This window comes from Poecilia latipinna, unplaced genomic scaffold (assembly GCF_001443285.1).
Source record: "Poecilia latipinna isolate Pla-1442-1.1 unplaced genomic scaffold, P_latipinna-1.0 Scaffold2079, whole genome shotgun sequence".
NCBI classification, from domain to species: domain Eukaryota; kingdom Metazoa; phylum Chordata; class Actinopteri; order Cyprinodontiformes; family Poeciliidae; genus Poecilia; species Poecilia latipinna.
The window spans coordinates 100,991-111,104 of record NW_015114695.1 but is presented as its reverse complement, the minus strand read 5'-3'; the positions used below and the strand labels follow the sequence as shown (position 1 = coordinate 111,104).

The following is a 10,114-nucleotide window of genomic DNA, read 5'->3' as shown; positions in this document are numbered from 1 at the left end:
TACACATGTGCTTCTGTCATTGCAGCTGTAAGGATGTTTAGCATCTGTCTTCTGGTTGCATCTGTCCAGCATTTAGTTCTTGCATACTCTTGCATGATTCGCTCACCACCACCAGGCTTTGTTGTCAAGATTTTTTTCAATCAACTTCAACTTCAAAGAAAAAAAAACAAACTCTTGAACCACTAAACCTATTAAGTACATAAACAATGCTAAATTAAATGTAATAACTTACCGCTTGCACCTCACAATTTATTTTACATGGGCTTTTAGGTTGACTTCCTTCAGCAGTGGCTTCTTCTGATGGGTCACACATTGGGAAATCCAGAATGATAGTATCATCAGATGTCACTGAAGATGAAGATGATGATGGTAGAACAGCACCTGCAAAAAGTAAAGCAACAGCCTGTTTAGGAGAACTCTAATGCTCCCAAACCAGCTTCTAAATGAAATATATATACATCGGTGAATTACCAGGATCTTCTTTGTTGCTCAACATAACTCGAAAGGTTCCAGGTGACTGATTCACTATTTCTTCAAAAACATCTACATCAACTTCTGTTTCAGACTGGTCATACACCTTCAGATCCTGCTGTCTGCCTTCTGGAATGTTAAACTTCAGGCACACTAAAGAAATATTAAAGAAGTGAAAATGAAAACATGTACTGCTGATAAACAAAGGCTGAAATAAGTAGAGTAACCCAACTAATTTTACAAAATGCCAGTGAGTTCAATCCAGTACAACATTTTAATACGTTAATGGAAAGAAAAAATACTTAATGCAAGATGGATTTCTTTAGCAATATTATATTACTAATTTACTAACCTTCTCTCAGGAATGCATCAAATGTTAGATTAGAAAGTTTCACGTACTTCTGCTCCCCACCAAACAAAACACGCAGTAGCATGGTCTGTTCNCACTTGACAAAATGTAATCCTTCTGTTGTTGACTGTCCTATGACTGTTGTGTTTTTAAGGTGTGAAGCACTTACACAGTAAAAAACAAAGTGTCAATTTAACACCTATAGAGTTGAATTTAACTCCGTTTCAGATAACATTTGGTCCCACTCGAAAATAGAGTAAAATGTACTCTATAGCCAGTGTCAAATTGTCAGAGTTAATTTTACTCATTTTAGTGTCAAAAACAACAAGTCAGTGAGTCAATTTATTTAACACTATTGTTGTTTTACACTCTTCAGAGTAATACTGTTATTTTTATGTTGTTAATTTTACACTAAATTTACTTAAATATGTACACTTTATTGTGTTGTTTTTTTTTTCCTTTCTCCAGTTTTTTTTACACATATACCATATAATGCTAAATTTGAGCATTATATGGCTTTTATAAAATCTATCACTCACAATAATCACAAAGTTATAAGTTGACAGTGACAACATTTATTCAACTTTATGATCCAGTGACAAAATTACTTTAACAGTGTCATTTTAATGATCTTCAAAAGAATGTTCACCAAAGATAGCAATATGGGACAACAAAGAGAGCAGTGTCATTTGCTTCATATGACATTTGTATGTCAAAGGGCTTTGGATAACATAGATGGTTGACATCAAACACAACAAAATCTTGCACCATTTTAGTAACTTCATAAGCATGAAAATGTTCATGAAAAGTTACTGTACATAAAGGCAATGTAAGCAGCAACAATTTGTCTTTAACTATGAACACAGACTTGATCTGGTAAAAGACAGGCATCTCAGATTCAACTTTGCCACAAATAACCAGATGAGGACGGTAAATAAACCCACTGTGTTTTGCCCAGTTCACTTTCATAACTTGAGCCTCATGAGACACTTGCACTGCCTCAGAAATGTCAGAACCTCCTTTTACCATTTTTAAAGATACCATTTTCCCTGGTCCAATGTCCAATCGATTAAAAGTTGAAGAAGCTTGCCAAACATGTGCCATATAATTTTGATGTTTTTTAGCGAGTGTTTTGGTAATGTTTTTAAATGACTTTAACTGTTTCTTTAAAAAATTGTGTTTACCTTCATAGCGCATGCACCAGCTATGAAGTACAGGGCCAATTTTCTGAATGCACCTAGGATAATGGATGAGAAAATGGTGCTTTGGTAAAAGTTTTTTTTGTGGATACAACTTTTTAAACAGTTTGTGATGTTCCACAATCAAATGTTTTAAATATACACACAGACCTTGGGTTAACATTGGAGAAAGAACAATATTAACAATTTGTAGTAGTAAAAGGAGGAGGTGCCAGTGTGGATTATCAGATGTTACCAGATCTCCAAACATGAGAGGAACATTCTTCAGCAAGCACCATGATTGAACTGCATTTAGTCCCAGATCATTCGATTCCCCACATAAATTGACAGCCACTGGCCTGTTGTTCCTCTCCATGAATCCATAGTAAAAAGTTTGTATTCTCAAATTCAGTTCTTCCAATGTAATGTGTTCTTTAAAATACTCAAACAAAATTTTCAACTCGTACTGGCCAATACCTTCGAAAATGTCGTGCATCACATCAACTGAGAAGTTTTCAGTTGTGTGAAAAAACATAAGTGAATTTAAAATACATGAACGCTTCACACCAAAAACATAAGGAAGAGAGGGATTGTAAGCCATTTCTTGGCAGTGTTCAGTGTGTATTTCTTTGGTGCGCAGCACTATTTTGGAAGAATCTTCAGAGAATTCTGTTTGAAAGTCATCTTTTTCAGCTAAACAGAACCTGCAACAATACCTTGCACTGAAAGACTCAACCAGACCAAACAAGCTATGTAGGCCTAAATTATCCCCAGTAACCTGCACAATACTCCCATAAACTTGGCAACCGTACAGTGGAATAAAAATTCCATCAGTTTCCAAAACTCTAATGTCTCTAACAATAGGTGCAAGAATTTCACTGAAGCCATACCGTTTAACATCTTGTGCATGAAACAAGGCACAAAGGTGTATGTTAGCCAAAAGAGAATTCCATTTTGGAGAGAAGTTACGTAATGTAAAATATATTGCACCCAATTTGTAAATACCTCGTTTGGAACCAAGAGGGTTTGCTACCTCAAAATCATCATAAAACATCTGGATTTGCACTGAGTGTTTTTCAGTTGAAAACAAAGGATGACCCTTAAAAAAAGATCCATCATAAATATCTTTAAGGGTTGAGTCATCAAAAGTTGAGCTTTTCAACATTTCAGTAGAATATGGACTTTTAAATATAGACTCCAAAGTACATAGAATTGGAACATACATGAACTTGTCTTGAACTACAACCTGATCATATGTTCCTGTCTTCTTATTTCGTCTAGTGTCAAATCTTGATCCAATTACACATTCAATTGGTTTTACAGTTTCCCACTTGCTTGACAAAAATTTAGATCTTTTGTATTCCGAGTTAAGAATTGTGAAAGGATTCTCAAGTTCTTCAAAACATGCTTCAACTTTCTTGCACATCACAGTATCTCTTTCACTGCTAAATACATTCTTTATTACAGTTTCTTTAGCGTGATGTTGGATGTCTTTTACAATCTCTTCCATGGAAATCACAACAGAATTCACCAAACTTTGGCCAACACCTGCAGCCTCCATATCTGAAATTACTGATGCACAACTATTTACAATGTTTGTTGAACATAAATCTGTGTCAGCCTCTAAAGATTCAGTCACCATTTCAACATCTCTGGCATCTCTTGTGTCCAGAACAGCTTTGTAAGGTGAAAACTCCCCATCTTCTACAGATTCAGATGAACCACTAACATGACATCTATTTAGATGCTTTCTAAAACCAGAAAAGCTCCCAAAAGAACGTGAGCATCCTACTTGACCACATTGAATATGGAGAGTCCTGCCAGAACAAAGGATTAGTTTAAGGTGCTTAACAAGGCTGTTTGGTGCATCACTGTCACATTTGCAGATAAAACACTTCATTGTTTGATGTCACACTAATGGAGCATTCTTGCTCTCAACTCTGCAACTCTGGGTGTTTCCTTTGTTTCTCCAACATCTATGTTGTAAACAGTTGTTTGGAGAAAGGTGAAGAAGTTGGTCAAGGGAGCACTGTATGACGTACCAAACACATAATGGGCCTTAAAGAGCTCATCAAGAGCTCCAACTGAACATGTTGCCTTACATGGAATGGCATAGTTGTCAATCACAATGAAGAATGCATGAATACTGCTTTGGATGGATCCATGGGCCAGGAGGTAGGGCTGGGTACGTTGCTTGATTTTGTCAAGATGCTGCTGAACACTGGTTCCAACCTACATTGAAACATAAATAAAAACATGACAAAAGTATTTAGTGAAAAATTTCTGAATGAAGATCAGACATAATCAAATTTTGAACTGTAAAAATGAAGAGACTGAATTATGCTTTTTTATCTTTAAACAACTGTTTAGCAGTACCTTTAGAAATCTGATGAGGTGATCCACTGCTTGAGATGCAGACATCTTACCCGGCCTCCTTCGTCCTTGTGCAGATGGTGGTAGCAGATGCAGTAGAAGCAAAATAGCAGACATGTCACTATCCCAACCTACAGAGCAACAGCTTCAGGTTACCATCATCCCACTAACATATTAATTTGTCACAGTTACCTAGAGGACCAACATACCATTCTCAGCTTCAGTAGCCAACTCTGCATTCCGCAATAAATCCAAGAGCTCAGTGGTGGGTACCAGGCCATGGCTTTCCTTTATGACCTTGGATTTGAGACAGGTGGGCCACTTCTCCAAAAATTTGTTGGCAGTGCCTTCACCAAACAAGAGTCTGAAATCTTGTTCTATCTGAAATGCACAAATAAAAGCAATTCACAAATGGCCTGTACTTGGATAGTGCTTTATGAAGTCCAGAGTACCCCAAAGTGATTTACACCACATTTAGTCATTCACATGCTGATGGTGGTGAGCTACATTGTAGCCACAGTTGCACAAGGGAAGACTGACTTAAGCAATGCTGCCATGTGCCACCGGGCTTTCTGAACACCACCAGCAGACAAGCCAGGTGAAGTGTCTTGGCCAAGGGGAAAACCGTTTAGAAAGAGTTGTGGTTCAAACTGGTAATACACAGGTTACAGGACAGGGTTACAGGACAGGGTTACAGGATTGTTGCCACTGAATATTTTAGTAGTGTAAGAGATAAAGCTGTCTTACCAGTCCTGGTGTGTCCAGAAACCGTGGAAAGACAGAGAAGACATTTTCTGCTTTCTTTTCATCATTGACCATTGAATGTCGGTAATGGAAGGTCGCCTTCATCTTCTCACGGACCGTGTCATCATCAGCAGAGTGTTTCAAAACAGCAACAGCTGCTTCCACTTCCTCATCTGACAGCACTTTGTCAGCAGTGAAAACCCTGGAGTGACCATGGCCTGGTCCACCACCTTAAAAAGAAAAAGGTTTCTAACTCCCAGCCACAGATTTTACATTACTTTACATATACTCACTATTGAGGAAACTTACTTTTGGGAGATTTGCTACCTGAGGCACCTCTGTCCTCTGCAGTTTTTCTTTGAATGGTCTTTAAACGCCATGCAAGGTATCCTGAACCGCTCTCTGGATCATAGTAATGCTCCTATGTCAATAAATACAAGCAGACTTACCATTCCATAAACATCTTTGAAGGTAAATATATATGCTTAATGTTGCTAAGACCCTTTTACTTACATATCCATGTTTTGAAAACGGGTCCTCCAGATAGGGAAATAGGGCAACGATCCCCTGAGCATACATCACTCTGATGCTTTTAGGCGGGGATGATCTGATATATGATCAAACAATGAGTCACTAAACTGATGTTTGAAAAAATAATGAAAAGCAAAGCAAAATGTTTCTTTATAGCCCAAGTTGCCCAAGTTGATTCTTACCCATGTGCTTCTGTCATTGCAGCTGTAAGGATGTTTATCATCTGTCTTCTGGTTGCATCTGTCAAGCATTTAGTTCTTGCATACTCTTGCATGATTCGCTCACCACCAGGCTTTGTTGTCAAGATTTTTTCAATCAACTTCAATTTCAAAGAAAAAAAATTAAAACTCTTGAACCACTAAACCTAGAAAGTACATAAACAATGCTAAATTAAATGTAATAACTTACTGCTTGTGCCTCATAATTTATGCGACATGGCCTTTTAGGTTGACTTCCTTCAGCAGTAGCTTCTTCTTCTGATGGGTCACACATTGTGAAATTCAGAATGATAGTATCGTCAGATGTCACTGAAGATGACGATGATGATAGAACAGCACCTGCAAAAAGTAAAGCAACAGCCGGTTTATGAGAACTCTAATGCTCCCAAACCAGCTTCTAAATTAAATATATATACATCGGTGAATTGTTGGTGATTACCAGGATCTTCTTTGTTGCTCAACATAACTCGAAAGGTTCCAGGTGACTGATTCACTATTTCTTCAAAAACATCTACATCAACTTCTGTTTCAGACTGGTCATACACCTTCAGATCCTGCTGTCTGCCTTCTGGAATGTTAAATTTCAGGCACACTAAAGCAGAAAGAAATAGTAAAGAAGTGAAAATGAAAACATTTACTGCTGATAAAGGGTGAAGTAAGTAGAGTAACCCAAGTAATTTTACAAAATGCCAGTGAGTTCAATCCAGTACGCTTTTGTTTTTTTTTTTTACATGTTAATGCAAAGAAAAAAATTACTTAATGCAAGATGGGTGTCTTATGCAAGAAAAAAAGTAGTAAGATTATTTTACTAACAAACTAACCTTCTCTCACGAATGCATCAAATGTTAGGTCAGAAAGTTTCACGTACTTCTGCTCCCCACCAAACAAGACACGCAGTAGCATGGTCTGTTCGAAAAGAAAGAATAACAAAAAACAACCATGACAGACACATTTTAATAGTTAATTTATGTGCTTTAAAGGTAATGCCATTTGAAAACTGAGTTCATATTCCCAATACACTTGAACATAATCTGTACAAGCAGTATGGCGCCTGTTAGCTGCTACATCCATGAAGCTAACCATGCTAACATGACTCGGTGGGTGCTACGACCCGAAGTACCCACGGAACCTGGGGCTAAGGTATAAGAAACAGTGATTAATACTATTACAATTTAGAACAGTTACGTATTCTTACCTTGACAACCTTCAGAAACAAACTGAGCAAATATTTTGAGGTGGACAACTTGCCTAGCATAGGGCTATCCCTCGGCTCTCGCCCTAACAACTTTCTCCCGCTACCCTGAATGTCAACAACGGAATAAAACGGGTACAAAAATGAGGAGACATGGAGGGGTTACTTACCTTTTCTGTAGCACAACTCCGTGCAGAATCCAAAAATGGAAGTAGCCGCTCACGAACTTAAGAAAACTGTTGCTTCGTCTTCTTTCTTCCTCCTCCTCCTCTTCGCGGTTGCCAAAAATCTTTACTGGCGCGTTATTGACACTTGACAGAGTCAAAAGTTTCACTGCGTGAATGTAGCATTTTACTCTGACTTTTAACTCCAACGTCAGAGCCGATTTACACTCCATATAGTTATAAATACTCTATTTAGATTAAATTAGGTTTACACTGACATATTAACACCACATTTTTTACTGTGTAAAAATGTATGGCCATATGTAAGTTGGCTGAGGCAGAGATTGAATTGCATAGCGGATTGCCTCATCTCTGCTTGGCCCTCCTTCTGCAGCTGAAGCTCTGGAGTAGATTCCTGACTGCTACCTTAAGGCGACTGGTAAACAAATCAGTAATTCTGAAAAGAGACTTTTTGGGGGGTGTGCTATAGCTCCACTCATGAGATGTGGTAAGTTAAGATTCACAGAGTATACAGAGGATTTAGGTTAGGGATCAAAAAGGGAGCAAAAGTACAAAAGCACAATAGTACAATATTAGTTTTTACCAGAAACCACAAAAAAGTGGCTGAATTTTTGTTTTTGATATTTTGTTTGGTCACTTCATATATATTCCTTTTCATTCAGTGTAAATAGATCCTGCATGAGCCGTTGCTTGGTATAGAGGGTAGAGAGCGCCCCCTATATGCAGAGGCTATAGCGCTGGTTAAAGTTCCCCAGGGTTCAACTCCAGACCTCAATACTTTTGCCGCATATTTCCCCCCTTTCAATTCCTCTTTACTTATTGTTGTAAAAATCATAAAATAAATAAATAAATCGATCCTGAGTTTTTTATAAACCATTCAGATCCTAAAAACCTGGATGGTTTATAGGATAATTAATTGTGACAAAGTTTAAGATTCTAAGGAGTATCAAAATCTCCAGAAAGTAATTTTATATTTTGATACAAGTACTAAACAATACATGCAAATACAACAAACACTCACATGCCAAAACAGTGGAGCTATGCTGCTCTGAAAATTCAGGTGTACATTTCAAAGAAGCCTCATTTTGGATGGACTGATTGATAGATTCTGCTATGAGGATTACTTTATCACCTAAAATCACAACTGTTTGTGACAAATTAATAATGTACTCACCACTTACACTTCTTATTTTTACTGAGGATCTGGTCCGATATGATTTGTTCTTTTTTTGATTCTCCTCCGGCTCACTTCCGTTTTGTGGAGTGAGTTTGCAACTGTTTTTGCCATTTGCAGCGTTTGTCCCTCTTGCTCCTTTTTCCTGTGATTGCAGTGTTTTATTTGTGATTGTAGCCTTTTTTGCTTATTGAAGGTTTTTGCTTCTATTTTCTATTATTCAGCATTTTTTGGTTTGCAGCACTTTTCTCCTGCATTTGTTTTTTACATGTATAATTTGTCTTGCCATTTGCTGTGCCATTTCACCTGTTTGCAGCTCATTTCGCCTTGCACCTGTCAGCTGCCGTGCCATCCAGATCAAGTGATGACATTAAGCAGGTTCTATTTCAAGGGCTCTGGTCAAAAAACAGCAAATTTCATTTTGTCAGAATGTAAAAGAAGAAAGTTTATCGAGATTTCTATGTCATCATGACATACCTGAATGTATAATTTGGTGAACTTAAAATGTCCTTATAAATACACTTAAAGTACTCTTATAAACTTAAAAATGCTCCTAATTAGTTATAGTATAGAAAGTATACTAATTAAATACTTCTATTAGTACACTACAATTACATGGTCTGATATACTTGTACTCAAGTATACATCAAAATTAACTTATTGATAAGGGCAAAGAATGATGCAATAGCATTTAAATAATCTGTTCCATGTTTAATTTTCTCAGAATCACATATTTACAGCAGAAGGCAGCAATTTGATATTTAGCCCTTCTCAAATTAATATTCTTTTTTCTCATTGCGTGTGTCATTAGACAATCTAGCTCAGGGGTGGGGAACTCCAGTCCTTGAAGGCTGGTGTCCTGCAGCCTTTAAATGCGTCTCTACTTAAACACAGTCAAATAATCAGGTTATTGGCAGGACTTTGGAGAACTTAACTGCACTTAGGAGGTGATCCGGCTATTTTATTGAAATGTGTTGGACCTGGGACACGTCTGTGTGTTAAAGAACACGATCCTTGAGGACTGGGATTTCCTACCCCTGATCTAGCCTATAAAAAAAGCAAGGTAATTATCCAAAGGAGGTTTGGTCAGTCAGTTGAGCTTTCTGAGTTATCACAAATATTAGTTGCTTCCAGGGGCGCCACCAGGAATTGTGGGCCCCCTGACAAAAATTTGTTTGCCCCCCCCACCCCCCCGCACAGCTGCTGTTACAATTTTTTGAGTCTATTTGACCCATAAAAAGCGTCACAATTTTAAAGGCTTACAACTGCCTTGCTTTCTTTGGTTCAATACTGATAATTAGCACAATATTTACTACTCATGAATTTAACATCCAACAGTCCACATCTAGTATGCAAGTAGGTTGCTTAAATTTTTTTCTATTAGTTTTAGATACTGAAATGTCTCTCCCCATGAGCAACAGTCAAAAGCAACGTGCAACTACACATAAAGCAATCCAGACTTCTAAAAATGCTATGCAGTTGCATTTTATTCAAGCTGCAGTACATAACTTTAATAAAAAATATGTTTTCTCCATATTTGTTAAAGTTGTCACGATGTCGTAGCAGTTTGTTATGAGACAGATAATCTGTGAAAACAATCAATCTCCTCCATCTCTTTCCTGAGTTACTATTACTGGTTAAAGTAATGCACCGTTTGTGACCATCTGTGTTTTCTGTGTAGTTATTTTTGAGGTTTTCT

The 10,114-nt window shown here is 37.4% G+C and overlaps 1 protein-coding gene across 6 annotated transcripts; it reads right to left on the bottom strand.

Moving 5' to 3' along the window:
• Nucleotides 1–970: 970 nt before the first annotated feature.
• LOC106936107 (uncharacterized) lies at nt 971–7,233 on the bottom strand. 6 transcript variants are annotated; one of them, XM_015016926.1, is made up of 5 exons: nt 5,425–5,613; nt 5,119–5,345; nt 4,581–4,752; nt 4,375–4,502; nt 1,968–4,230 (listed from the first exon to the last, which is right to left on the bottom strand). In XM_015016926.1, exons 2-5 carry the CDS (start codon nt 5,218–5,220, stop codon nt 3,913–3,915), a joined length of 720 nt encoding a protein of 239 aa, XP_014872412.1. In that variant the 5' UTR covers nt 5,221–5,345; nt 5,425–5,613; the 3' UTR covers nt 1,968–3,912. The 6 variants fall into 6 exon arrangements, with proteins under 6 accessions (XP_014872410.1, XP_014872411.1, XP_014872409.1 ...); XM_015016927.1 differs by having other exon boundaries at nt 5,443–5,613; XM_015016924.1 differs by lacking the exons at nt 4,375–4,502; nt 4,581–4,752; nt 5,119–5,345; nt 5,425–5,613 and adding exons at nt 6,055–6,203; nt 6,304–6,456; nt 6,686–7,233 and having other exon boundaries at nt 971–4,230.
• Between the last annotated feature and the right edge of the window lie 2,881 nt (nt 7,234–10,114).